The sequence below is a fragment of the Drosophila erecta genome, unplaced genomic scaffold (assembly GCF_003286155.1).
Source record: "Drosophila erecta strain 14021-0224.00,06,07 unplaced genomic scaffold, DereRS2 tig00000055-arrow-pilon, whole genome shotgun sequence".
NCBI classification, from domain to species: domain Eukaryota; kingdom Metazoa; phylum Arthropoda; class Insecta; order Diptera; family Drosophilidae; genus Drosophila; species Drosophila erecta.
Window position 1 is genome coordinate 849,709 of NW_020825200.1, and position 27,690 is coordinate 877,398.

Genomic DNA, 27,690 nt, shown 5'->3' on the forward strand with positions numbered 1-27,690 from the left:
TAAGGTGGTATAATAACTTTATTGTATTCAGCGTATGCGTTTGCGTACAAATCGAATGTCGGATATTGGTTATTAGGTATTGCATATATGCAGATACATATTTGTTATCGCTACTAAGTCTGCTATCAGTCTACGAATGCATGTGTGATATTTGGTATCAGTGACTGAAAATGGGTAATTGGTAAGTGATATTCTATATCCATTAGTTGCTAATTGTTCATCTGGGGCGTATAACCAAACGTGAGTTTCAGGAAAAAAGGAGGTCAACTAAAACTAAACCTAGGCCAGCTTCTTGTACAACCTGCGATTCTACTCGTATCCCTCAATCAACTTAAACATTGATCTCTCAAAATACACCCAAACAACACATATATAACGTATAAATTAGCAACACTATAAAACAAATCAGCGTGGTGACCCCATCACAATCGAGCTTACAAAATAATACCCATAGATTATGCACATAGTTCCCAGGACAGATCACAAAAATCCCGCGCATTGCGTTTTTCGTCTTTTGGGTTTAAGGTAAAGTGTGTGTGTGTGCTTATATGTGGCATATATATTCCTATGCGAGTCCTACAAGGTGAATATTCCATATTTACGTATCTACGTATGCGGAGTCCTTTAAGTGTTCAGGCTAATTAATTGCTATCGACACTGGTCCAAAAGAGGAGTAAATTCAACGTGGGTGGGTTCGTCAGACAGTCTCTCGATATATATCCGACCGTTTGCTGTTTAAAGATCCTATATCAAAAATTGTTTGTTGGGGAACACTGCGGTCTATTGGTGGTGAATATCATAGGTGTTTCAAGTGTGGTGGTGGTGGTGGTGGCGGTTCTGGGACTATAGAGCTGATGCTGACGAACTAGTTCGAGTCTGGAGTGCACAGAGCATCCTAGACCCTGCGGTTACAGTGCTCCTGCTGGAGGTTCACGTTATTCATCACCGCACTAATGTCCACCACCACCGAGTCCGTCATCGTCATAACGCACTTGCTGCTCGCCTCCAGCTCGGTCTGCCCCTCGAGGAGTCCGCCATCGTGGTGTCCGTGTCCGTTGGGGGTGCCAGCGGGCATGTCCTGCAGGGATGGTCATCAGATTGGTAAAATGCGGACAGTTTGCTTATTCATACCTGATAGTTGACGGAAGCGGCATCCAAGGCCATCAACTCCTTTCGGGACAACTCCTCCACTACGGCTGCAGTATAGCAGTCACCCAGCATATTGTTGGTGGTGCGAATCCGATCCCTGCAAGAGAAGCCCCTTCGATGAAGCTTCTTCGCAGTGGAATCAGCATTCTGAATCGGATCCATACTCACACAAACCAGTCCACGGCGAAGAGGAGCGTCACATCCTGAACAGGAGCATCAATGGCGGTCAGCACCACGAGCAGGAGTACCAGGGCGGCGCTCGGAACACTGGCCGAGCTCATGGAGGCAGCCGTGGAGGTCAGCAGCACCGTGAGGAGCTCGCCGAATCCCAGAACCATGCCGCTCATCTGGGCAATGAATATCGAGGCCACCGCGATGTATAGCGCCGTTCCGTCCATGTTGATGTTGCATCCGATCGGTAGGACAAATCGCGTGATCCGCGGATCCACCTTGAGTTTCTCGTTCATGCAGCGGAATGTAATGGGCAGGGCAGCGGCGCTAAGGGGCGTGGCAGTCGCAGTTTGGTCGAGGAGTGTGTTGCGTTTTTTTTTTGGTGAATGAGTATTAGTGGGTAGTACGGATACAACATCAGGTCGTGGCAAATACCGAAAGAAAGAAAAAACACATATTTAACGCACTCCTACAGCATCTGAGTCTGAGTTCCTAGTCAGTAAAAAATGTAAACGAATTTTGGTTGGCTATTGCTAACTTTTAAACAGTAAAGGATTCTGAACTTTAAGCCCTAAAGCGATTGATATAATTTTGTGGTTTGTCCAAGAATAAGTTGTTCGGAAACATAGCCAGTGTTCTTCAAACACTTTCCAATAACTTCGTTTGGTTATTTCACTGCATGTTATGAGCGGACTTCGGAGACAAAATCTTGTCATACAATTTTTTTTCGAATATGGTTCATAAATTGTTCCTTTGCTTAAGACAAAGTCTTATCAGCAAGGAGTATTTCATGTGTCGCTCAAGGACCGAAAATGTGCCTTTCGAAATTTCCTGAAGCTAAACCTCCACCAAAGGCCAAACAGATGCAACAGATTACAGATTATAACCCCGAATGAACACAGAACTCACGTTGAGGCCGTGGCGAAGGCGGTAAGCATGGCCTGGATGAGTCCGGCGTAGAACTTGAACGGATTGCGACGCACGACGACGAAATATATGGCCTGCATCACCACAAACTGGTAGATGAACACGCCGATGGCCACCGTGACGATGAACCACATGAGCTGCGACATCACCAGGCCCAAATCGCCCACGCTCAGTATCTTCCCAGCGATCACCGAACTAATGCCCACGGGTGTCAGCCACATCACGCAGGTGACCATCTTCATGATCACCTCGAAAATGGCGGCAAAGAAGTCAACCACGACCTGACCCTTCTGGCCGATGGTTCCCAAAAAAGTACCAAACACCAGGCAGAAGAAGACGATGCCCAGTGTATTGGTTCCACTGCGGTACTGGATGTCCCTCACCAGCACCACCTCCTCCGCGAGGTCCTCCGACAGACGCTGGGCCTCCGATCCGGAGGCCAAGGTGTCATTCATCGTCTCGTTGAAGGCGTGCAGGATGCTCGGCTTGGGCAAGTAGACGGTGTGTGCCTGCTGAATGGAGGCCTGGAACAGGTTGTCCGGGAATACGTTCCTGGAGGTGATAGATAAATCGAAGTGAAAGGTAAATATGTGTAGGGAATTATATCATTATATAAAAAATCAAAAACCCTTTTAAGCAGCAAAGTACTTTTCCTTGCACTGCTTTAAGCAGTTGGCATTCGTATGGAGACTGCTTAGTGGTACTAAAGCATGGAACTGCTTGCCGGGCTAAGACACTAGTTGCCGCTTTGAGCTCACATGCAGAGGGCGCCACTGCGGATGCTAACAGGTTTTATAGCTTTTTACGTTTCTATGAGCGTTTTGGAGCGGTATTAAAAAGGCGTAAGCGCGTCCAACTCACCTGCCCAAATCCAAAAGACTATCTAGAAGGTTCACTGCCCGCCGGTCTGTCGATCGGTCGTCAGCATTGTGCAGATCCGGATTTCCTGGATGGATGAGCAGAACGAGAGCGATTCCCAGTGCAGCATTGAAGAACGAGGTGCTGGCGAAGTAAACCAGCGTGCGCAGCGCTATCTTGCCGTTCATCTTGGCATTAAGACTGGCCGATCCGGCGATGAGGCTCGATATGACCAGCGGCAAGATCATCAGCTTGAGCACGCGCATAAACAGTTCGCCGGGATACGAGATCAGCATGATGGAGTCCCCATGTAAGTTTAGCGGTCGCAACGAAAGTCCTTTTGGATAAGTAGCATGTGAATGGAATATTTTCATAATACACCGAAATTAGGTCGACTTTTGGAAATCATCTGTCTGACCTGAAGCTTATATACACTACTTATTGGACTCACCTAGTACTACGCCGAGGAGAACTCCGGAAAGGGTGACTAGCAGCATAAGATTCTCGGAGAGCCACCTGCGATAACCGGTCAACTCCACGGGGGCATCGCTGCGTTCCGTGGTCTTTGGGGGCAGCTCAGTTGAGGTGGGGGGACCCATTTTGGCGAAGAGGTAATCTGAAAATTTGCCAGACTTTTCCATTTCCATTGTCCAAGTATCCAAGCTTCCGGGTGGCGCAGATTAGGGCGCAGCGGAGCGGTGGCGACAAAACCGAGTACCCAAAACCAAGAGAGGAGCAAGCAGGACAGGGCGACCGAGAGAAAGAGAGAGAGAGCGAGCTAGCGATTGGGGGATTCCCCTGTGCTTCAGTTGGAATGCGGCTGCTCCTGTTTTGGAATGAATGGATGTTTGGCTGGTTGGTCGGTCGATGCTGGTGTCTGGTGTCTGGTGCCTGTGTCCAGTTATTGAGTTTTTAAGTACTTCACATTGAACTTGAGGATGTTGATTAGGTAGGCCATTCTACCGGTGCGGCGTTGTCTTCCTTTTGTTCGGCGGCGTTTGCGTTCCGCCTCTAAGCCTCGTGCCTTCCTCGCTGCTGCGGCGATTGATTGTTAACGGCTCCGTTGTTGTGGCTTTCTCGACTGACCGCTCTGGAAAGGCAATCAGATGGGGCTGACCTTCGCAAGCGGGCGGAGGGTGGTGCTGGCTCTCTTCAAGACGCTGAACTGCACTCGCACTCGCACTCGCACTCGCGGGCTGTTGTGCACACACACGGATAATCGATTTTTCAGAGTCCGGGTCAGCGGTCAACTGTGAGGTCCTGGTCGACCTTAAATCCGGTTTCAAATAGGAGGTGGCTATGAAGTCCTGGTTTCCTTGCAAAGCTCTACAGCGTGGCCTTAGGTTCAGCCTTCTCCCGCTTTCGTTTTCACTATTTTCAGCCGTGTCTGATTATCCTTTTTCTGCTCCTGGTTCTCAGCTCCTCGGAATGCGAACCGTTCACTTCAAGCTTGCTCCCGCGAATGTGGCACTCTCTCGCTGGGTCAGCTTTTTATCCAAAAAAGCCACTCAGGAGTCGAGTGTCCTGTGTGCCATAAATGCGACCGAATCTCTCTCTTTCTCGCGGCGCATTTATGGCAAATGCCGGCAGGGAAATGAAAACGAAATGGAAATTGAAATTGAAATGGAGACGCGATGCAGACATCACGCACCGTCGAAAAGCTGATTGACGCTCCGTAATTATCATAAAGCGGAAAATTCCGCTCCACAAGCGCGCAGAAATTGATTAGTAGTCACGCAGAGAAATTAGCTCCAGCATTTATAAAGCCCAGTAAGAAACAATCATGAACCTATGAGAACAATCACATATCTATGCTTTTTACGCAGTGTTGCTAATCTCTTAAGTCATTTTTAATTACTATTTAATTAAGGTACGTAGTTCATAGCAGGGTACAGTTTTCTGTTCTATGGAAACACTATTATTACTTTCTCAGTGCAAAGGCACTTTCCAAACCATTCCAAGTAATTTGATTTAATAGCGGCTCTAATCGATTTAAGTGACTTGCCAATTGCCACCGAATGTCCTCGGGGATAAAGAAGAACACTGGGAAAGGGTTCGTCGCTAAAAGACGTTTATCGATCTGCAAGAGAGTGCGCCTTGTTAGCTGTCATTCATAAATCATGTGAGAGCCCCCGGCCCTTTGCCCCCGAAGACCCAAAACCTATTGGCCATCTCTTGGGCAGTGGGCCAAATCAATAGGGCAGTGCTATTTTTAGCTTCTTGGCCTGGCCACAACAAACAAATCGTTCCGCGTCCGCCGGGATCCGGCTGAATTCGGTTGTCATATTGCTATTCGCATTGCATTCCCAAAGTCCCCGTGGCAAAACATCCTCGCCATATCCCCCAATCTGTGGCAGATAATTAAGATAATTGCAGCGACGAGTTTCGCCTGTCGTTTTGAATTTTGCCCGCTGCAAGATAGAATATTTATTGGCACTTCCCTTTGCAAAACTTTCAGCTTATGTGGATCTGAGATATATAGATCTGGCCGAGATGGACGAACTTGAACTTGACATTTGGCAGGGGTTTCTTCGAATGCTAAGGGGAAAGAACGACATCTGGCGAGGAGAAACAGAGGGGCATTCCTTGGCTTCCATTATAAATGTTTAGCTTTGGGCTCTTGAGCCCCTAATCGATTCAACCTGTCACTTGGCCCATTCATTTCAGTTTCGCTTAGCTGACGCAAATTATAGACAGGCACGAAAGCGAAAAACTTGCAAAGCGATCGAAGGTCACCCTGCGTCCCCAAACTTCACACTCTTCTGGACTGAAACAACTGAAATACACCTCATAGGAAATGCCCTTCACTGGGTTTTTTATATGATTTGCAAATGTGTGCAACAATATGTATAGCTTATTAGTTGAACTTGGGCGAATATATCCCTATAGTTGGTAGTGAAAATGCTTGATCGGTTCTCTGCGTGCTACGAAAACACACGACTGTTAATGGCAACCTAATGACTATATTTCAGGTCTCACTTGTCGCCACCGCTCCGTAATTTTCCAGGTTGTTTTCGGATGAGCTCACCTCGGACGATTAACCACAGATTACCCAGGATGGAGCTGGTTGATGGCACTCCCCGCGATAATTATTGTTCTGCGATATGTCTCACTTTGCACTCGCTCGCTGGCTTTTTGCTTGGCACTATATCACTGGCTTTTTGCTTTCTCTTTGCCCGCACACCACTGCGTATACTTAACGTTTTGCCAATGCAGTCAGTTGGAATAATTTCCGCAGCAGTTTCTGCTGCCGTTGCATCAACAGTTTCAAAATGCGTTGCACTGCTGTAGCCGTCGTAGAGGATTGTCTTCTACCTGCGGATACCACGAAATGGTAGGGGACAATGTTTGCTGTTCTGGATTCGATGGGCTTGACTTCAAGGTTTGTTTACTAGGAGAGACGAGGGTGGGTGGTGGTGTTGATTGGAAACAGAACGCCAAATGAATGGAGAGGGTACCAAAATTAAATTACGCCCTTGTTCAGGCCGCTGCTGCTGGTTAGGTGATTCACAATGCAAGTAGCATGCGGGAAAGGCTTAAGATGTTCTTCGACCCACCGGTTATATCAACCGCTCATAACTGGGAAATACCGATACATAGTAGACACCCCACTAAGGGAAAAACCAATAACGGTGTGCCTTAATTGCGCTTGCCTTGTATGTTATTTAGCAACACCATTTATTAAATTGTGCACTAATGAATAACACTGAATTAATTACTGAACTAATGACCCGGGCAAGGAACTGCTTCCGAAACTGGAAACATTATTAAGTTTCCAACACGGAAGTGAAGAGGTGCTGGACGTGTGGGGATCGGGCAGGATCTCTAGGTACCTCAACACGAAACGCTCGACGCGACTCGGAACCGGAGACTGCAGCCGGAATGCCGCGAGGTCGCGGTCTTAACTGCCTGGCGATCGACGGACGCTGGGCGCTCTAACGGCACGGAATCTCGGACGGAATCCACTCTGAACTGAACGCGATCTGAAGCGGCTCCTCCGATGTCCGCTGGGCTCGCCAATTGCACAGAAAGTGAGCAATGTATTTAAATTAAGCAGTTGCGACAAGAAGAGCCCACCGCCAGGCACATTTCTTTGGCTTTGTTTTTGCCACATTTCGTTTTCACTTTGCCGCAAGGGTTCTCTGCGTTATTTCTCTAATTCTCTGGTCACCTAATGCGACAGCGAAAGAGCGAGAAAGTCGCTCGTGACGCCAGCAAAACGCGTCAAAGAGCCCTCATCTGTCTCTGTTCTGTCTGTGCATATGCCTATATACACCCTATATATATCAGCGCCCCCTCCTCCTCTCAACAAAAACAGACGTTCCAACAACCGAAAATACACGACAATTGTTTAATGCACTTTGACACACTTTAAATCCTTACCTAAACAGAACCGAATGCCAAAGCTGGCAAATAGACGAATACAAGATACCTTTCAGATTTTAAGGCAAATAACAAGCACCTTGAAAGTGTGTTAGCGATATTTTGCACGCAATTTAGAAAAACTTTAAAACCCGTTGTTATTATTTGTCATTGTAAGTTAAATATGCTCTCAAGTCAGCACACCCGCAATACCCTTGTTATTATTTCAAACGATCAAGTAAACGATTCTGTTATTGTTCAACTTGCGTGGATCTGAGATACAGCCTAAAGTGGAAAATTGCAACGCGAAGGGTGCGAGAAAGCAGCAAGCTGCGAAAATTACGCATACGCCCCGCTGTCTGATGCCAAGGCACCGAGATGAAACACTTTCGTGTGTTTCTATTTGTTATTTTAATTAGACCGTGCTGCAGGTGCACTGTTTTCGGGGAAAAGGGCTAGGGGAAGATAGAAATATTCGACCTATGAAAGAATTGCTTTCAAAAACAAATTGGCCACCGCAATCTGGCTTCCTCAAATGATAGGCCTCATTATAGGCCCAATTTACATAATACATGAGCAGAGATAAATGGAGACGGAAAATAGCACTGATATGGGGACATTGCGTGCCGACTTGGATCAGCGATAGTTGTGGGGGAGTCCGCCAAAGGTCGTCTTACATAAGTCGACCGTTGCGCCGCAAAAAGCCAATTAGGGTTCAAAGGTGAAGGAGCCTGCCCCGACAGGAGACGTCATCGCCAGTTCCGACCATGGCACCCACCAAGCTAAAACGCACTGCCATATGTGCATTATAATTATTTACTTGTTAACTGCCGTGATTATATCTAGGCCAAGAAATGTCAAAGATGAATACCTTCAGATAGCAATCTGAAATAGAGCACAACCCGCCATGCTGAGGTACTACACATAGACAGTGATTTTCTGGGAATCCCTAATCATTTTATAAGCATTTCTTCAGAGAGAACGAGTGCGTTGATTGGATTGGACTAGCTGTTACTCATTTATGGCAAGTGCAGTATAGAAACTAAGGCAGTGCCATAAACTGGTTCGCGACGCGGCTAAGGAAAAGCTGCCCGAGAAAGCGACACCCACGTAAAGGGTGCCACATGCAACAGCTGTCGTTTGTTTACAGCCGGCGAACCGAGCTTACTCGCATTGGTTGAACCGAGTTGAAGGCCCAATTGGCCACATTGATGCTGGTCGGTATAAAAGACGACTCTTGGCCGCCAGCACTTGGCAGTCTGTATTTCGCACAGACCCAGCGGGCGCAGCGGGTAGAATATTAGTACAGTGCTCTCCCGGTACAAGGAATGCGTGCCTTTTCCTTACTTCGAAGGTATAACTCTGTTTCGCAAAATCCCCTTAATAAATACATCAAATTATCTTGAAAAGTGACTTTTGAGTAGTGCTTAACTGAAGAGAAATTCAACGAGCCGTTCACTATTTTCGAGCGCAGACTCTAGCAAGTACTAGTGCGAAATATCTCGTGTGGCAATCAGCAGCCAAATCCGATCCCGAAATAAATCAAATGAAGTTGAATTTACAGCCAGCCGAAAATATTGTGTGTGGATTTTTCGCTGTTTCTGTTCGGCTTTTGGAACAGCTAATTCGATTTGGGGCGAAAACCCGAAAACGTTAACTTTCAAACGGAACCTAATCCAATTAACCGGGATGGAGCGGCAGGAACCCGGAGCACATGCAAATTATCCGATTCTGTTCCGTTCTTAATTAACATTTAAAATGTTTCACGTTTTTTCGCCTTGAACCTTTTTGCGCGGAAACCACTCAGCGACCGCAGTTGTGGTGCGTTGGGTGGTTTGGTGGTTGGGTGGTTGGGCGGTTGGGTGGTTTGGAGGTGTGGTGATTTTCTCACCCTCTTGGAGATCCATATTCAGAAAGTTGCAAAATGTTAAATATTTGCAACACCTGAAAAATTGAATATATTTCATTAAAAGTGCAAAGTTTTCCGACGGCAGCGGCTGTTGTGGAAACATTTGTGGAAAATCGGGAAAGGAAATGGGAGTATATAAGAGGTTCGGGCTCAGCCGCAGTCAATAAATAAACTTGGGAAAGTGCGTGAAAATGTATTGGGGAATCGAACAGAAGCCAAGTGATGAGTGCGTGAGCCATCATAGTTGGCCGGTATGAACGTAAATGACTTCGACATGCTTCATTTCATACTTAAAAAGGAATTGTTAACGCAAGCTAAGCGCCAACTCCATATAAACACTGCTAATGTATATCGAACAGCTATTGATCTTTTGCTCTGTGTGCCTGCTGGCCATCTGGCGACTAACTCAATTTGCAAGCTTCAGTCACAGTCGCAGCTTTTCCTTTGCTCTGCTGGAAAACCGCGACACAAAAGTGGACGACAGCCGGTGGGACAGGCGGCGGTTTGTCGTGGTGACGGCGGTGGTTGCACGTGATGGGGGTACCGGCTTACAGCAGATGTGGGCCGATGTCTGTTTAAAGCGCCATCATAATCAGCAGCATCATCATCATCAGCAGCATCAGCAGCATCATCAGCATCAGCTTGGAGACCTGCTGCTCCACTTCCCCTCGGCTTTTCCTTTCCTCTCCGCTCCCTGCGCCGACTGGTCATGTTGTGCTTTGTTAAAAGGATTTTCACGGATTTCCGTTGTAATTTGAAAAGTTTTTGTACAACTTTTTTCATTAGAATAAGAGAGAGGCACAGGCGGAAGAGGCATTCTGCTCCTGCGAAAGGTAAATGGTAAATGGTAAATGGCTCGGCCGTGTTAGTTTTTGAAGTGGCCTGCCACGAGCAGCCGGCGAACAGGTGTTAATTGTTTTCAAGCTAATTTGCCCCGACGATAATGAATTTTTCGCCAGACCAGGCCCAAAAAGAAGAAAATTATAATTAAATTGCCCTGAAAGCGACGCGGATTTCGAGAACTTTACCTAAGTCTGATACACGCAGAAAAAATGTTTAATCAGCTTCCTCTTCATGGTCCTATCCTAGCTCTCCCTTCAAATCTCACAGCGATGGAAATACAAGTGTATTTCGGATACTTTCGTTTTGTCTAAAACGCAAGAACCTGCCTCGCATTACTTACCTCTTGAAATTGTCTTAACCTGTACTAGTCCATGGTGGAGAGGGATTTGGCTGAATCAAATTTCCAAACCCAGCAATTTCAACTGTTGACTAAACACTCCGAGGGACAATAAAGCTGAGAGTGCCCTACATGCCGCCTCCTCCCCAGCCAACTGCCTTTCCCTACCGATTCCTTTGTCAACCTTGAAAAGGCGCGCAGGTGTGAAATGAGCGTGCGAAATGGAACCAGGCCTGCTCCAAAGGGAGGCCTGGCTGGAAAAAGTGGAGGAGGGGCTGGGATGAGGGGTGGTGCGTGTTGGGGAGATAATTGAATTTCTGATTTTAAGTGCTGTCGAGACGGGGACATCAGCAGAGGGGCAGAGGGGCGGGAGTAGCTAAACAAGTCACAAAAGTGCAAATTTGCGCCACAAAGTATGCAGCACTAAATTACGCATACGCCATGTGCTACAGCGGCGACAGTGGCAGTGGCAGTGGAAACCGGAACGTGTAAACTGTTTTCACTCGTCTTGCCCGAAAGTTCGCCTCCAGAAGCCTAAAAGCGGGGAGCTGCCAATTTGCCAAGTGTCCGCAAACAAAGCGAGACACACGAACCAAACGAACCAAACGAGCAAACAACAGATAGTTGTCAACACAACGGTCAGTCAGTGTGAACAGTGAATACCCTTTGGCCAAACACAGGTCCAGTTCGGTGAAAACTTAATCCGGCGCTCCGTAATCCCACAGTTTAAATACCTAGCCTGCTGTTATGCGACACTTAATCTTGATTCGATTTGCTCAGCAAACAGACAGCTTAAACCACGTTTGAACTCCTGCAAGCAAGGCAAGTATTACGTCCTACTTGATATGCCTTCGCTCTTGGCAAATATTTGTTATTATAATACGGTGCAGGTGTCCAGTCTTCAAGCCGTATTCCAAGCACCCGCCTGAGAGAAGTTACTCCGACATTTCAAGTGGCATTGTAAAAAGTTTTCCAGCCAGCTCATTTAAAATGCAAATGGAGGCCGCTTGTACACGGCAATCGGTACGTCCACCTTTCGGCCCCTTCCCTCGGCGGCAAATTAGTTTGCGAGCAGAGAGAACATAAACAGAACACGGCCAATATATAGCCCATTTGGGCTATAAATTATCAGGGATATCACTCCTGCAGCGAGCCCTAGTGAGCCAGTGAGGAAGTCATATTCGGGATTTATATCTGGCTGCTCCTCCTGCTCCTCCAGCAGGCGTTGTACCCGTAATCCGCTTTGTGCCCCAACTGAACTTTGGCCTTTCGGCTTTCGCCGCTTTCATAGGGGACTGAGGTTACGGGGTAGTCAACAGTCGCAACATCACTAACTTCTTAAGTGCAGTGCAACTTTTTGACACTTGAAATTGAGTTTTGCGGTGTAATTGCATTTTATTTGCCAACTTGAACCAAGGGAACCAAACAACAGTCGCAATCCAATCCCACTCCCATTCGCAGTCCCCACTGCACTGCCATTGTAGCTGAAAGCCCGGGAATCCAATGGATGCTGTATCTTTCTGTCACTTGCGCCGGAGCAGCGACGGGGGGAAGGTGGGCAGCGGAGGAGTGTCATCAAATTTGCATGGAAGGCGCCGAGGAGGCTGGAACTCAAGTCAAGTGGCGATAATCGCAATCTTTGGCTCGCCCGTCTTCTTCGTCGCTCCCCCTTTCATCTATCGAGTTACCTTGCATGGCACTACACTGCAAATAAATCCTCTGTAGCTTGGTTGCACTTTATATTTCGAGGCTCATCACCAACTTCATTTAGTGTCCCTGCTTGGCGCCATGCAAATTACTCAAACATTTTGGTATTGGATCGATATCCAACAATTATTTGCTAGTAGAAGCCTTCGTTTACCTTGCTTTTTTGCTGTGTACAAGAGAAAGAGAATTGAATTGAATCATTTTCGCAAATGGATTGCCCGACCGGGGAGCGCGCAGAAGAGTAATGAAGGGGCTGTGGGCTTGTGCGAACTGCAGTTTGGCAGCTCATAAAATCAACTTTACCATTCCACTCGCATGCAGCTCTCCACATGAATTTGGTGGCTGGTAGTTGAGGGCCAGAAAATTAATTACAATTTTTTGAATGGAGGTCATTGAAAGCGGATGGATGTGGAAATGCACGGAGAGAATGATGAGGAATAGCAATCAAATCAAATTATTTTTCATTGCAGCTCAATAGGGGAAACGAAAACAAAAGCGAACCAAGCAAAAGGGCAGCCAGAAAACGGAAAGGAAAAGGAAAAATAAACTCGGGCGCATTATGCAAGCCCAGCCGAGCTGGGAAATGCCAAAGAACTCCCATCGACTCATCTCATTCCCAGCTGGAAATTGAATGTTTAACAAATGCCAGGGCGGACACTTCTATTTCAGACGGCTTGACTGACTCAATGCAGCCATAATTAAGAGTGTCCTCGCTGTCAGTACGCCATTGTTCTGTACTTTTTGTTCCGCCAGCAAAGGCAAAGGCAAAGGCAATGCGAATCGACAGCTGTCCTCGTTTCTCGGAAATCTTCTGGCAGCGGGATAAATGAATTTTTCATTATAACAGTTGCAAATTATTTAGTTTCATGTTGGGCATTAATTTGCATAATATAAACTTTCCCAGCACAGTTTTCAATTGCCACAGCTTGTTGCTTGTTCCCCCAACTCCGACTTGCCTTTTCATGAATGAAATTTTGGCGCGCTTTCTGCCGCGCAGCCGCACTTCGGTCGCCGGAGAGAGAGAGAGAAGCCGGTTGAAGGTGGATGCTGCAAGTTGAAAGCCCAGCCTCCTTGGAGGATGCCCTTTCAATCTGCGAGTCGTCAGACAAAAGCAGCGCGACTTGGACGGCGGCCAACAGTTGCGGTCTGGAGCTCGTAGGTTGCACTTCGCAGTCGCGGAAATAAATAAATCAATCCGGATAAAAACCCTCGAAGTTATAAGCCTACGTCGTCGTCGTGCGTGATTCGATGCCGAAATGGCAAATGAAATAAAACAAATGAAATTATGGCTTGAATATGTATGATATGCCAATAAATTGTCATTTGTGTGCCAGTGCCAGTGTGTGTGCCAGTGTGTGCCCTGTGTCGTATGCGCAATATTTATGAATGCAATGTAATTTCCCACGACTGAGCAGAGACAATACTCGTTTTAGTTAAGTGAACCCGAAAAAGCGGATCTGCATTGTCTGTGGTAATCCCTGTGGAAATCCCCAATGCTATTTTCCCACACCCTTCCCATCCGCCTGCAGCTGAGTATTGGCTGCATAGCAAATCGCATCAGGCATTCTGACATCGCATCTCGGATGGCATCTCTGGATCTCTGAGTCTCTGTATCTCTGAATGGGCAAAGTGCTCAGCACACTCCATATCAGCTCCTCTTGCTTTTCTTTTTTCGCCACCAGCAGCTGCAGCCTGCAGTTTACACACGACGAACAGCGAGTATGGAATCTGAATTACAAATGCAGCCAGCATTTTGCATAATTTATGTCAAGCATGAAAATAACAACTAAAGCGGGCGATGGCCAAAAGCGGCAGGGTGGAGCTGAGGGGGCGACACACACATGGCCATAAATAAGTGCAGGTTTAAATACCACGGCAACAATTGTGAAATATGGCAGAATAATAGAAAGGACTAGAGTAGAGCAGCAGCTAAATATTCATATACTCAAATGTGCACTGCACTGGGAAAAAATAGCCCAGAGTGCTCCCTATGGAATTTGTTGCATACGACTGTTTAGTACGCTTACATAATTATATATATTATGTACCATAACCATAATTGCCACTCTAGTAGGTGCATTTGTACCTACTATTTGAAAACATGAGTTGCTCATTGAAATATACTAATTCGTGTTGATTGTTCAAGTGTCTTGCATTAGTTAGTGTTCGGTCATTGGCAATTCACTAAATTGGACTCAGTAGGAAATGTGGCCGTCACTACTCTTAATAACATAATTTATAAACAAAGCTGTCCATATTGATACCATCATAAGCTAGCTTTAATTAAATAACCACTCGTGTGTTTTGTTTAATTCAAAATAATTCGAAATCGAGCTGCCCTTAGTACGTTGCAGCTTAAGTGTTCAAATAAACCAGACAACTAGTTTAATCGACAACTTGTGTTAGGAGAAAAAGGTCTCACATTCATTTTTCCGACAGTGCACATGCAAATATGAGTTGTTAGTGGCACGAGTAGCCCTGTGCAAACGGGTTAGTAGAGGCCAAATGTCAACTGTAGGCGGTGCACCCAGGGGTTAAGGAGTGCCAGAGAGGGGTTAAGTGGGGTTGCAGCCCCCTTCGGGGCACGCCACTGTACTGAGCACAAAACAAAGCGGGCTGCGCTTCACAGCGAAATGTGCCAAAAAGTTATTTTAGGCGAACAGCGAAAAGCGTGCTGTGGGAAAGAAAGAAAGCAGAAAGCGCGAAGGAAAGCGCCTATAAAGTGGGCTTAGGTGTGGGTAAGTGGGCGGTGGAAAAGCGGGAAAGCGGGAAAGTGGCGAGGGACTGCAAGTTGGTAATCTCGAAACAATTATGCATACGCGCGCATACAGAGAAAAACGTTTGCCATAGAAATCTGTGGCGCGTGAGAGGCGACAAAAAGTAGTCCAAAAGCCCGCAATGAAAGCGCAAAATGTTTGGCCATTAGCATAAAAAATAATGGCCAAGTGGCAGGCACATAACAAGTCATGAGCGGAGAAGTGAGCGGCGCGGTGTGTCCATTTCACCGAAGCCTTCGTCTTGCAACTTTAAAATCACATAGTATAGCACTTAGAAAATGCAGAAAAATATTCAACTAATTTTTGTAATCCTACATAAAAGATCCATAATTAGACAAAACTTTTTGCTACGAAAAGTGACTGAAACTTACAAGGAAAGAGAAAGCACAGCAAATTGCGAATGGCGTGTAGTTTCTTGCCGTGTTACTCAATCGTGTCAATCGGACCTATCGAGAAACTCCTTAGCATTGCATACTTTTATGGGCGAATGCCTGGCAGAGTGAATGTGCAAAAAGATACAAAATGCGAGCAAAAGTGAAGCCAATAAAAGGGCGATAAAATTGACGCCGATACAGGAGGAAGGAGCAGAAGGAAGAGCCGCTCGTCGGAAGAGACACGATAAGCGTATCCTGTCGGCAGAGTGCATAAAAAGGCGATATATATTCCGGTGTCCTGTGCTGTGCGGCTCGTGTGGCTCGTGTTTGTTTGTTGCTGCAGCCTCTGATAGCCGACGATTCCAATGCCTTGGTGATTAATGGGCCATTGGCCATTGCCGACGGGATGCGCATAATTCAACCGGTCCAAAGGGCCAGATACGGTCCCGGTCCATGGCCGGCCGTGGGACTGAGGCTAGTCCTGGCCCTTGCCTGGGCCACGTCGGCAGCGGCTGCCATGGAGTCATCAGCCGAGCTGCAGGCCCTGGGCTACGAGGCAATTAGGCCAGGTGCTGCCTCAATTAGCACATACAGCCCGTCCAGCTCGCCACCCGGAGAATCGGCAGCGACGGTGGCTGCCGGGGGGATTCCGGTGCCACCGCGCTCCGATTGGAAGTACAAACGGACGAAAGTCAAGCGCCGGCAGCAGCGCCTCAATTCGCACAGCAACCTGCCTGGAAGCACCAATGCCTCCCACGCCCACCACCTCCTGAATCTTCCACCCAGGCAGCGATACTTGAAGGTCAATCAGGTGTTCGAGAGCGAGCGCCGCATGTCGCCGGCCGAAATGCAGCGCAATCATGGCAAAATCGTCCTCCTCGGACTCTTTGAGCTGTCCACGTCGCGGGGACCACGTCCGGATGGTCTCAGCGAACTGGGGGCTGCCACCATGGCCGTGGAGCACATCAACCGCAAGCGCCTGCTGCCGGGCTACACCCTCGAGCTCGTGACCAACGATACTCAGGTGAGAATGTCATTCCTACGTGGCGTAGCCTTATGCCGCACGTTGGGCGCCACTTCTAGGCGTCGCTGTTCCATTACGAAATTGAATTTTCATTCAGTAGCGCGTGCAACATTAAAACTTAATAAGAAAATCTGCACAGGCACAACAAGAACAGAGCGGATAGCAGCTGCGGCTGTGGCCCTAAAAGAGGGGCAAATATGTCATCAACCTTCCGTCTTTCGCGCTTTTATTGCGATGAGTCGTAGCCTGCTTTGATGGGGCACGCAAATGTGCAAAACGCTGTCACTGAAGAAAAACAAAGTCACTCACTGAATTCCCAACAATGTAAACTGCTCATGCAGAATAGTGAAGTAAACTTTCCGACTGGTTTTTTATAGTTTAGACCGGCAATTCAAACGAGCTCCTCTGTGATCTCAGCACTGAGAGAGACTAGGTTTTCGAAAGATTTTTCAAGTGTATGCATATGCACATCGACCTTAAACAGACTGGCATATCTGGAGCCGCATCTCCGGCTGTGCCTCCTCTCTCAGAGTCGACATTTTAAAAATGTTTATTGCGCCATCATGTTGCTTTTTTATTGCGGCGAAACGAGTCAGTGAGCACGGCCTCTGCCCCTGATATTTGCCCTGCCCTCCATTGCTCATCTCTGATGTGGTGTCCTTGCTCCTCCATTTCTCCGCCCAATCCTGCTGCGACATTCAGTGCGATCCTGGAGTGGGCGTGGATCGCTTCTTCCACGCCATCTACACGCAGCCCTCGACGAGGATGGTGATGCTGCTGGGATCGGCCTGCTCGGAGGTTACCGAGAGCCTGGCGAAGGTGGTGCCGTACTGGAACATCGTGCAGGTGAGTCATTTGCGACTGATTAAAATGCAAATAATCCAACTCGCTCGAATCATCCAACCATCGGGCAATTCGGGCAATTTCTCAAAAATCTAATCAACTCACGTGCGTGGCTCGATTAGCATAAGCGCTGCGGAATCCAGCCGACTCCAGCACCCCATAAACCTTTGAGCCATAAACATTTCCACAGCCCACAAATTATGAGGTTCACAAATTCACTTAGAGCATTTGCATTTGGCCTTTGAAGTTTCATTTCGGCTGTGCGTGTGTTAAATGAGTGGGGAAACTGGGAAGACACATGAGCTAGGGGGCTGGAGTGCTAGGAGCGTGTCTTGCATTTCAAGCGACCCCGTGTATACACAGATAGTCTAACGATTCCCTTCGACGAAAGGTATCCTTCGGTTCCACCTCGCCGGCGTTGAGCGACAGGCGGGAGTTCCCCTACTTCTACAGGACCGTGGCCCCGGATTCCTCGCACAACCCGGCGCGCATCGCCTTCATCCGAAAGTTTGGCTGGGGCACGGTGACCACTTTCTCGCAGAACGAGGAGGTTCACTCGCTGGCGGTGAACAACCTGGTCACCGAACTGGAGGCGGCCAACATATCCTGTGCCGCCACCATCACCTTTGCGGCCACCGACTTCAAGGAGCAGCTGCTGCTACTCAGGGTGAGCTTGAGCTCCTACGAGCCATAAAAGGCAACTGTTGCTCGATTTAGAGACACATTTTCGTTGTATTTCATACCAACAAAGTTGAACGTAAACAGTTATGCATATTTGTTTGAAAGTTAAACATAAAATTTCCAGATTTTTCATTTTCATATATGGTTAAATTAAAATAGAGTTCTGTTCTGTTGATCCTAAATTCTTATGCATGAGCAAATATTCGACGAATATTTAAATAGACCAATTTATTAGCTTGTGCATTAACTAAGTTTTACTAAGTTATTAAGAAGAGTTTTCAGTGCATGATTGTAATTAGCGCTATCTTTGTTTAACTCATTTCTCTAAGTTTGTCTTCAGCTTATTGGTTCGTTCAGCCCGCATGGATAAATGTTTCATTAGCAGGCCACGTCGCCCAGAGCCTCTCTTCCAGCATGATTGTTACCCATTTTTTTTGAGTGTGGGTGGGCACCAGTGCTAATCGAAGGATGACAAATGACAAATGGGCATATGCCGTTCCGTTCTGTTTCGTTCGTATCGCCACAGGAGACGGACACGCGCATCATCATCGGCAGCTTCTCGCAGGAGCTGGCCCCCCAGATCCTGTGCGAGGCCTACAGGCTTCGGATGTTCGGGGCGGACTACGCCTGGATCCTCCACGAGAGCATGGGTGCTCCGTGGTGGCCGGACCAGCGCACCGCCTGCTCTAACCACGAACTGCAGCTGGCCGTCGAGAACCTCATCGTGGTCTCGACGCACAACAGCATCGTCGGAAATAACGTGAGCTACAGTGGACTGGTAAGTTGAGGAGGGCACTGCGCGAAAATAGTACTCCGTTTTGCATGAGGAAAGCCAAACCTTGACTGAAAATAATTTAATTGGAAGAATTAGTGAAAACTAAAATTATGATGAATTGTTAGAAGAAATGCATATACATTTCGGGATCCAAATTGGATTAAACCCAGCTCTCAAAGGCAGACTTGTATTTGGCAACATTGCCAAGACTTTTATTCCATATTTTTTTGTATACACAAGCGACTATCTTGTCCTTCTCGTCGTTTTGTCTCGTCCGTCTTCCTGTGCGTGTCCGAAATGAAATGATTTATTTGATTAGACAATCCCGAGGCTGCGATTGCGTTTCGCGATGGTTTCAGCGACGGCGATGGCGATGCTGATTGCCAAGTGGGAAGCCCCTAAGTCCGGCCTGTCATCGCATTCGCATTCACCATCGCAGACGCGTTTTATGGCTCTTTTAGTGCTGGTCATGAAATTGGGCAGGAGTGGTAGCTGCTATAGGCAATCTCATTACTGGCGGCATTGCTGCGGCATTCGAGGCTGGTTTAATCGCGTTTCCACTTCGCAGAACAATCACATGTTCAACTCCCAGCTGCGCAAGCAGTCCGCCCAGTTCCACGGCCAGGATGGACTTGGCTCCGGCGCTGGCTCTGGCTCCAGGATCAGTATTGCTGCACCGCATTCTGGTTCTCGCCGGCGGCGGAGGAGAGGCCTGGGAGGCGTCGGCGGAGGACACCTCTTTCCGGAGGCGATCTCGCAGTACGCGCCGCAAACCTACGACGCCGTGTGGGCAATAGCACTGGCCTTGAGAGCCGCCGAGGAGCACTGGCGGCGAAACGAGGAGCAGTCGAAGCTGGACGGATTCGATTACACCCGCAGCGACATGGCCTGGGAGTTCCTGCAGCAAATGGGCAAGCTCCACTTCCTGGGAGTGTCGGTGAGTAATCTCTGTCAACTGAACTCCAACCCGTTCAACTTTTAGCTAAGTTCATCACGAGTGTTCATTTTGCTTGTAGGGCCCCGTGTCCTTCAGCGGCCCAGATCGCGTTGGCACCACTGCCTTCTATCAAATCCAGCGCGGTCTGCTGGAACCGGTGGCCCTCTACTATCCGGCCACGGACGCCCTTGACTTCCGGTGTCCCCGCTGCCGGCCGGTGAAGTGGCACAGCGGGCAGGTGCCCATTGCGAAGCGGGTGTTCAAGCTGCGGGTGGCCACCATCGCACCACTGGCCTTCTACACCATCGCCACCCTCTCCAGCGTGGGAATCGCCCTGGCCATCGCCTTCCTGGCGTTCAATCTGCATTTTCGGAAGCTCAAGTGAGGCGACAAGAACATAAATCATTGGCTTACTCTTTTTATGGCCTCCGATTTTTCGTATTTCTTATTTTTCATCAAATGCCTATAAAATATTTAGTGGTTGTATAAAAGAGACTTTGGGCGGTCTTCTTCCTTTTTTCTTTATCGTCCATGATGAGTTAACTGCTTTTGGTGCTCAACCGATTAAACCCATTATACACGTAACTCGTTTCGGTTTTTCAAGTGAAGTAATTGGCTGGCTTTTCAGTTGTATTCTTAAACCATCGTTAGCAGCTTTAGTATATCTGTTTCGCACTCCACGGTTACTCTGCACTTTTTCTCCAAAGCTCTTTCCTTTGGCCTCAGCTTATAACCATGACCATTCCGCTTCTCACTCCACAGGGCAATTAAACTTTCCAGCCCGAAGCTGAGCAACATCACCGCAGTGGGCTGCATCTTTGTGTACGCCACCGTCATCCTTTTGGGTCTGGACCACTCGACGCTGCCCTCGGCGGCGGACTCCTTCGCTACGGTCTGCACGGTGAGTGGTTATCCTTCGGCTCCGACATCCCCATCCCCATCCCCATCCCAATCCCCATTCCTATCGCATTCTCATCCGCCTTTCCGCTCAGCCGTCTTTGTTTGACTTTGACGGGCTTCTGGGTGTAAGCAAGCATGTGGGGTCCTCATCAAATATGACTTTCAGTTTCAGGCTGGTAACTTTCGAGTCGCGCTCATGTGTTTGCTTTATTTATGCACTGGAAGAAATGTAGCTTTAACTATTTGTCGTGTTCATTTACATGAAGATGATTGTTGTGCATTTCTGTTATTTCATATTTCCTAATATAAACTGAAAATCTAGTTTCCCATGTGTATTTTCAAGGCGCACGACTGCCCTGCTGGCTATAAATAGCCGTCGGTTTTCGCTGCAAGTCTGCTCCTCTTTAAGCTAGAAGCCAAGTCGAGTTTGACGAGCTTTCCATCCCGATCTTCAGGCCCTCCGCCTTTCCACTTTTCCACTTTCGCCCTTAACAACTGCCTCGAACGCCACTCCTGGGAAATTTGCTGGCCGCTGTTGTTTCTGTTTCTGTTTCTGTAACCACTTCTTCTGGCGTTCCGCTTTTCCAGTTGCCTGCTTGTTTTTGTTATTGCTGAGGGTTGTGGCAGGGAAATGCAAACACATGACACGGAAATTTACAACTTTTGTGATATTCCTTTATTTGCATAAATTTGAAACGCACAACAAAGTCTCCAGCACTCTGAGCATTGTGGTCCATTGATGACTTGTTTCCCCCATTGTTGCCGCCGGCTTGTTTTCCTTGGGCCTGCCTGACATGACACTTAGTGTGTTACTTTGCTGCTACAGTACTTTCTCCCTAACCTGAACTTCCCCGTCATCCGCCTATCATGTTCACCAGGCCCGCGTCTATCTGCTCTCCGCCGGATTCTCGTTGGCCTTTGGATCGATGTTTGCCAAGACCTACAGAGTTCACCGGATATTCACGCGCACCGGCAGCGTTTTCAAGGACAAAATGCTGCAGGACATCCAGCTGATCCTGCTCGTCGGCGGATTGCTTCTGGTGGACGCGCTGCTCGTGACCCTTTGGGTGGTCACCGATCCCATGGAGCGGCATCTGCACAACCTGACGCTCGAGATCAGTGCGACTGATAGAAGCGTCGTTTACCAGCCTCAGGTAATATAAATATTGACTGTATAACAAATAATAATCTGTCTGGCAATGAGTAATACCTGATTGCTCTCAATCAAGTGAAAAATGGCTTACTTCAAATAAAGTCTATGAATATCTCTCTTTTTCTATACATTTGCCTCAGGTTGAGGTTTGCCGTTCGCAGCACACGCAAACGTGGCTAAGTGTCCTGTACGCCTACAAAGGTCTACTTCTGGTGGTGGGAGTCTATATGGCCTGGGAGACGCGCCACGTCAAGATCCCTGCTCTCAATGATTCACAGTACATCGGAGTGTCGGTCTACAGTGTGGTCATCACCAGCGCCATCGTCGTGGTTCTGGCCAACTTGATTTCGGAGCGAGTCACCCTGGCCTTCATCACAATCACAGCTCTGATTTTAACCAGCACCACGGCCACTCTTTGCCTGCTTTTCATCCCAAAGCTCCACGACATCTGGGCAAGAAGTAAGTATTGCTCAGAGGAGCAATAATATAATGTTAGTTTGCTAAATTAAGTTTAATTTCTGAATTTGTATCAATCCTATGATCTTCTGTCTAGGACCCTTATAAAGTTACCTCTTAATCTTTTGAGTACTCTCCTTCTCCCCAGACGACATTATCGACCCGGTTATCCACAGCATGGGCCTTAAAATGGAGTGCAACACACGCAGATTCGTGGTGGATGATCGCCGAGAACTGCAGTACCGGGTGGAGGTGCAAAACAGGGTGTACAAAAAGGAAATCCAGGCCCTGGACGCCGAGATTCGAAAGCTGGAGAGGCTGCTTGAGTCGGGTCTAACCACCACCTCCACCACAACGTCGTCGTCCACCTCACTCCTAACGGGAGGAGGTCACTTAAAGCCGGAACTGACGGTGACCAGTGGAATCTCGCAAACCCCGGCTGCCAGTAAAAACAGAACACCAAGTATCTCGGGAATACTGCCGAATCTCCTGCTCTCCGTGCTGCCACCTGTGATTCCCCGGGCCAGTTGGCCCTCGGCGGAGTACATGCAGATCCCGATGAGGCGCTCCGTGACCTTCGCCTCCCAGCCCCAACTAGAAGAGGCCTGCCTGCCCGCACAGGACTTGATTAACCTCCGTTTAGCCCATCAGCAGGCCACGGAGGCTAAGACGGGCTTGATAAACCGATTACGAGGGATATTTTCTCGCACCACCTCGAGCAACAAGGGATCCACGGCCAGCTTGGCGGACCAAAAGGGTCTGAAGGCGGCCTTCAAATCGCACATGGGTCTGTTCACCCGTCTGATTCCCTCCTCGCAAACGGCGTCCTGCAATGCCATATACAATAATCCAAATCAGGATTCCATTCCCTCGGAGTCGTCCTCCCACCCGAATGGTAACCACCTAAAGCCCATCCATAGGGGTTCATTGACCAAAAGCGGTACACACCTGGATCACCTTACCAAGGACCCGAATTTCCTGCCCATCCCCACTATTTCGGGGGGTGAGCAGGGGGACCAAACGTTGGGTGGCAAGTACGTGAAGCTGCTGGAGACCAAGGTGAACTTCCAATTGCCTAGCAACCGGAGACCTTCGGTGGTGCAGCCGCCGCCCAGTCTAAGGGAAAGGGTAAGGGGTTCGCCACGCTTTCCACACCGCATCCTGCCGCCCACCTGTAGTCTCAGCGCCCTGGCGGAATCCGAGGACCGTCCCGGAGATAGCAGCTCCATCTTGGGCAGCTGCAAGTCCATTCCTCGCATTTCCCTGCAGCAGGCCACCAGTGGAGGCACCTGGAAATCCATGGAAACAGCGGGCAAGTCGAGGCTTTCCCTCGGCGATTCACAGGAAGAGGAGCAGCAGTCGCCTGCGAATGGCACGGAGTAAATGAGATGCCCTGTCCACAGACCACTGTCTACTGTCCACTGTCCACAGTCCAAATCCAAGTCCTCGTCAATTAGAAGCGAAACACCAAGCAATTATTTTATCACACGCCCACAAAATCTGCCCCAGAATAGCGCGTGTGCAACTGACCAATCATCAGCTTAAAGCAATCAAACGCATTAGGGTAAAAAGCTAGATAAGTCACGATAGGAACCCCCCCTTCCTCGACAAGTTCACATAGCTAGTCATTTTCCTGAACTTAGCAGAATCAGCTACACAGAGAAAACTGCAGGCACATTGTGCTCTGCCTAGAAGTAGAAAAATTTACAATGTAAACTAAGAAATTTGTGAAATGGTAGAACTTATCTTGATATATTCGCGTTGAGTCTATGTTTTCGATATCAGCAAGGTTTTCTGAGAACTACCATCAGTATTCGCCTCGGGGTGCCAAATGTTTAGCAAAATGCCTCTATATTTTTTAGACTATTTCTTGATAATCATTTCCTAAGGCCTAGTGTAGTGTTCCTTTACTAAGCATGGATATTATTTCCTCAAGATAGCTTTAGGTCATTAAAAAATGTTACTCTCATTTGTGTCTTTAAATTAATAAGATAACATCGAGGTCGTTTAAGCTTAGTCTTAGACCCAATCGCATCTCTCTGTGTAGAACTCCTCCGCAATGTGATTGACCCTGGGCCGCGTAGGACCATCATCTAGGTTAAGTAGATGCGTTTGTCGGCCAGTTTCCAGTATCCAGTATCCATTCCCAGCCAGTTGTGATCAACCCGCTCCTTAACCCCTTGCAACTTATCATCCTCCTAGTCGTAAGTAGCTGCATTAGTGTTTGTTTTCTTGTTGTTGTGCCGCCGCAGGACGGCTGTATCTGCGGTGTATCTACAGTGTATCCAGTGAGCAATACTAAGAATCGTACTTAAAGTTAGAACCTAGCATCAGCCGAGATCCAGAACCAGAAGCAGAACCAGAAGCAGAATCAGAGTAGAGCAGGGGTTGGCAGCCAGTGAGTATGATTAATCATCGCAGACTAACCTTGAATCGTGCAAGAGTCCAGAGATGTTAGGGCGAAAGCCAAAACACTTGAGAACTGCTCAAGACTAAGTCGTAAGTTTTAGCATTGTAATCCCAATCGACTTCAATCCACACGCCACACTCCTGCAATCCAAAGTCCACCTACCCACCACTCGGATAACTTGAATAAACAGAGAAGTCTAAGCAGAAATGCCAAGCCAGAATAATGATTAATTAATTAAACTTGTTTTATTGAGTGCCGCCTCGGGGGAACCGAGGCCGCTGCAGATTCACAGATTCACAGACTCACAGGCTCACGGATTCAGATACCAATGTCGGGCGGGCCAAGAGAAATGACTTTGTACAAAGCCGTGAAATGAGTTGGATCCTGCACAATGGCCACCGAGACTAATAGAGTTCGGTGATTAAGTTGACGCTGCAATTTGTTACCATAAATAAATAAATAAATCGGATGACCGAATCGCCGGGCGGTCGACCTGACCTGAGCCCGGCTTCTTTGCTCCTCTGCTCCGTGCACTTTCTCTCCGCAGATCCTCGCGAGTTTGGTGGCGTGTGAATTTATCTTTATGCTCGTAAAACAAAAAGCACATGAAACTGAAGCGGCCAAATAAACAGTGAGGACAACACGAGGGCAAAAGGGTGCACGCCGAGAAATAATTTGTTCTTTAAATCGTTCTCTTGTAATAATTGTTAATACTTATTGCAAAGTTGATACTGCTTGATTGGTTAATAAAATGGTTTGGGTATTACTTTGAGTTGTAAATGGTTAGTTTGGGCTAAGTATTTCTCCCTGTGTACAGCCGTGGCTGGGGATAGATGTGATGGTGACACTCGTAGCCGAACGAATGAATACGCCAACATTTTTCATGGCTCCATTCAGTGGCTTCCACTCCCCGATTTCCATCGCCCCAAACTGGCGCTCCCGGATTTATCCCCGCGCTCTTTGTTGCCACTTGGCTCACTGTTGGTGGTCGGTGGTCGGTGGTCGGTGTTCGGGGGTCAGAGGTCACAGGTCGTGCTCCGCTTCCGCTCAATAAAACGAAGCTGCTGTCTTTGTATTTGCTTTATTACAGTTGGAGTACCTTTTGCCCGAAGGGCTGTCACAGCGGCGAAATGTTTATTTATTGCACATATTTGCCACAGCTGCCGCCCTCCACGTCCCCACTTGCTCCCGGTCCATTTCGCCGACGACGACATTTCGTGGCGTCGCAAAAGTTGCGCAAATATTAATTTTAATCAAGCTAATTAATATGGTCAAGCCGGAGCCGGAGCCGGAGACAGGTCCCGAAAAAAGGCAGAGCGACCAAAATGAGTAAAAATGGGCCATGTGCAGTGGCGATATGTGGCTGAATTGGTTGGTAAATTTGTCAATCCTCAAATGTTTCATCAGTTTTGTTGGCGGAAAAATATTAAGAATATGAACTTGACGATGAAGTGCGAATCGAGAGTGTGAATCATTCCGAATGCTTTATGTGATGTTATGTTCGCTGTTGGATACTTTCCTACTTTCAAGCTAACCGCTGATAGTACCCCCTCTTTGAACTGCTAAGATAACCTTTCTAAAGGCTCAATCCCGCAATGTGACCCCTCGACTCAATCGCTGCCTACGCCACTGCCCGAAAAGCAGGGCATTGACAAATGGGCTCTGGGTCAACAGGTTGAGCCCCGCGCAAAAAAAGGCACCAAGCACATTGTTCGGAAACCTCTTTGGTGGCTCTCGCCTCGGCGGCTCTGCGGTCGGTTCATTAAAGTTGAGCCCAAGGGCACAAAGCCCACTTAATTAGCACCCGCGCCAAAGGCAATTTACGCATATGCCAAAGTGCATTAAGTGAGCAGATCTCTCCTGATGCGACGGCGATGGCGTCTCTGCGGAGCCACGCGCCAATTCGCGCTAATTATTCAGGATTATCATCGGGAGCGGCGAATGTATGGCTAACAACAATGCTCGAGGGTCTGCTATGATTCCCACGAGCCGTCGGCCCCGCACAAGCTCTTGCACTTTATTTACCTTTGGCGTAAAGCGCTCAAGTTTATTCCCCTATCCCCTACGCCGCCTCCCCCAGAAGGTGGCTCATAAAACGGCACTAAGTTATTTTCAATCAATAAAAACAACATAAACAAAAAGCAAGCTGTAAAAAATACACTCAAGTGCGCCGGCACACACACGTGCCCCTCTGTCGGCCAAAAAAAAAAAAAGGAAAGGAAAGGAAAAAGAAAAGGGAAATGAAAGGAAACCACTGTGCTCCCAATTTGCCAATAAATTTGCCTGCCATGCACTGCCTGTAATTCAAAGAAGCGAGTGAACTGAAACAGCTACACATAACAAGCCAACAGCTAACAGCCAACAGCAGCAGATGGAAAAACCGGGGGCGAAATGAGGAATTTGGGGAAAAGCCAGAGCCAGAACCAGAACCAGAGCCAGAACCAGGCAACGCCAAAATGCTGGCCAAAAAGTTTTCCCCTCCCCCGGCATTTCACTCAACTTTTCTTTCTGGTACGTGGCTGCTGTCAGCGCTGGAAATGACAAAATATGCTCGCACACAGGTTGGGGTCTCTTATGGGTCTCAAACCCGGACCTTCTGCTTAATCAGGCATAAAAACATCCACGTTAAACATTTTCCGCACTGATGACAATTCGCACTTTTAATTGAGATGCGCGCACTGAGAGCAAAAAACATATGCTCTTAAATCCAATTCGCTTAAATCAATCAGAATCGCAATTTCATTTGAATTTAGTCAATCAATTTTCATGCTGGAAAATTAGGTTTCAAGTGAAATAAACTTCATGTTGATGGAAAATCTGCATAATAATAATAATATCGCTATACTATATATGATTTGATTTTCTCTTATTTGCAGTGAAGTCGGATTAAGAGGTGCCAGGCCATGAGCGTTCTAATTGGTTATCTCGGTGGAGTCGCGGCGAAGGAATCACAGCCGAGCGACGACGGGTAAGCGGGAAATGGCAAATGGTAAACGAGTAGCGGAAAACGGATTTCTGGCCCAGCGAGCTGCTGATTGAAAATTCTCAAGGGGTGGGAAGGGGAAAATAAGTGTGCTCCCATGCAAATGCCGCCGTT

At 47.8% G+C, this 27,690-nt stretch overlaps 2 protein-coding genes across 3 annotated transcripts; one reads left to right on the forward strand and one right to left on the reverse strand.

Moving 5' to 3' along the window:
- LOC6542948 (excitatory amino acid transporter) lies at positions 1-7,113 on the reverse strand. 2 transcript variants are annotated; one of them, XM_015159722.2, is made up of 8 exons: positions 6,939-7,113; positions 6,134-6,420; positions 3,557-3,721; positions 3,109-3,442; positions 2,230-2,799; positions 1,318-1,647; positions 1,132-1,246; positions 1-1,078 (listed from the first exon to the last, which is right to left on the reverse strand). In XM_015159722.2, the coding sequence occupies exons 3-8, from the start codon at positions 3,702-3,704 to the stop codon at positions 896-898; spliced, it is 1,680 nt and encodes a 559-aa protein (XP_015015208.1). In that variant the 5' UTR covers positions 3,705-3,721; positions 6,134-6,420; positions 6,939-7,113; the 3' UTR covers positions 1-895. The 2 variants fall into 2 exon arrangements, with proteins under 2 accessions (XP_015015208.1, XP_001968204.2); XM_001968168.3 differs by lacking the exons at positions 6,134-6,420; positions 6,939-7,113 and having other exon boundaries at positions 3,557-4,646.
- A 6,243-nt stretch (positions 7,114-13,356) lies between these two features.
- LOC6543253 (gamma-aminobutyric acid type B receptor subunit 2) lies at positions 13,357-24,801 on the forward strand. The gene is made up of 11 exons (XM_001968169.3): positions 13,357-13,418; positions 15,363-16,438; positions 17,141-17,284; positions 17,673-17,948; positions 18,489-18,740; positions 19,306-19,674; positions 19,754-20,055; positions 20,437-20,575; positions 21,453-21,728; positions 21,868-22,186; positions 22,332-24,801. The coding sequence occupies exons 2-11, from the start codon at positions 15,821-15,823 to the stop codon at positions 23,564-23,566; spliced, it is 3,930 nt and encodes a 1,309-aa protein (XP_001968205.1). The 5' UTR covers positions 13,357-13,418; positions 15,363-15,820; the 3' UTR covers positions 23,567-24,801.
- Positions 24,802-27,690: the final 2,889 nt, after the last annotated feature.

Coding starts and splice junctions, on each gene's coding strand:
- LOC6542948 (XM_001968168.3), bottom strand. CDS start 3,752: ATGGAAATGGAAAAGTCTGGCAAATTTTCAGATTACCTCTTCGCCAAA. Junction 3,443..3,556: donor TCTCCTCGGCGTAGTACTAG/GTGAGTCCAATA, acceptor CTTATCCAAAAG/GACTTTCGTTGCGACCGCTA. Junction 1,648..2,229: donor GCCTTCGCCACGGCCTCAAC/GTGAGTTCTGTG, acceptor CACGCCCCTTAG/CGCCGCTGCCCTGCCCATTA.
- LOC6543253 (XM_001968169.3), top strand. CDS start 15,821: ATGCGCATAATTCAACCGGTCCAAAGGGCCAGATACGGTCCCGGTCCA. Junction 17,949..18,488: donor AGCAGCTGCTGCTACTCAGG/GTGAGCTTGAGC, acceptor GTATCGCCACAG/GAGACGGACACGCGCATCAT. Junction 21,729..21,867: donor GCGTCGTTTACCAGCCTCAG/GTAATATAAATA, acceptor CATTTGCCTCAG/GTTGAGGTTTGCCGTTCGCA.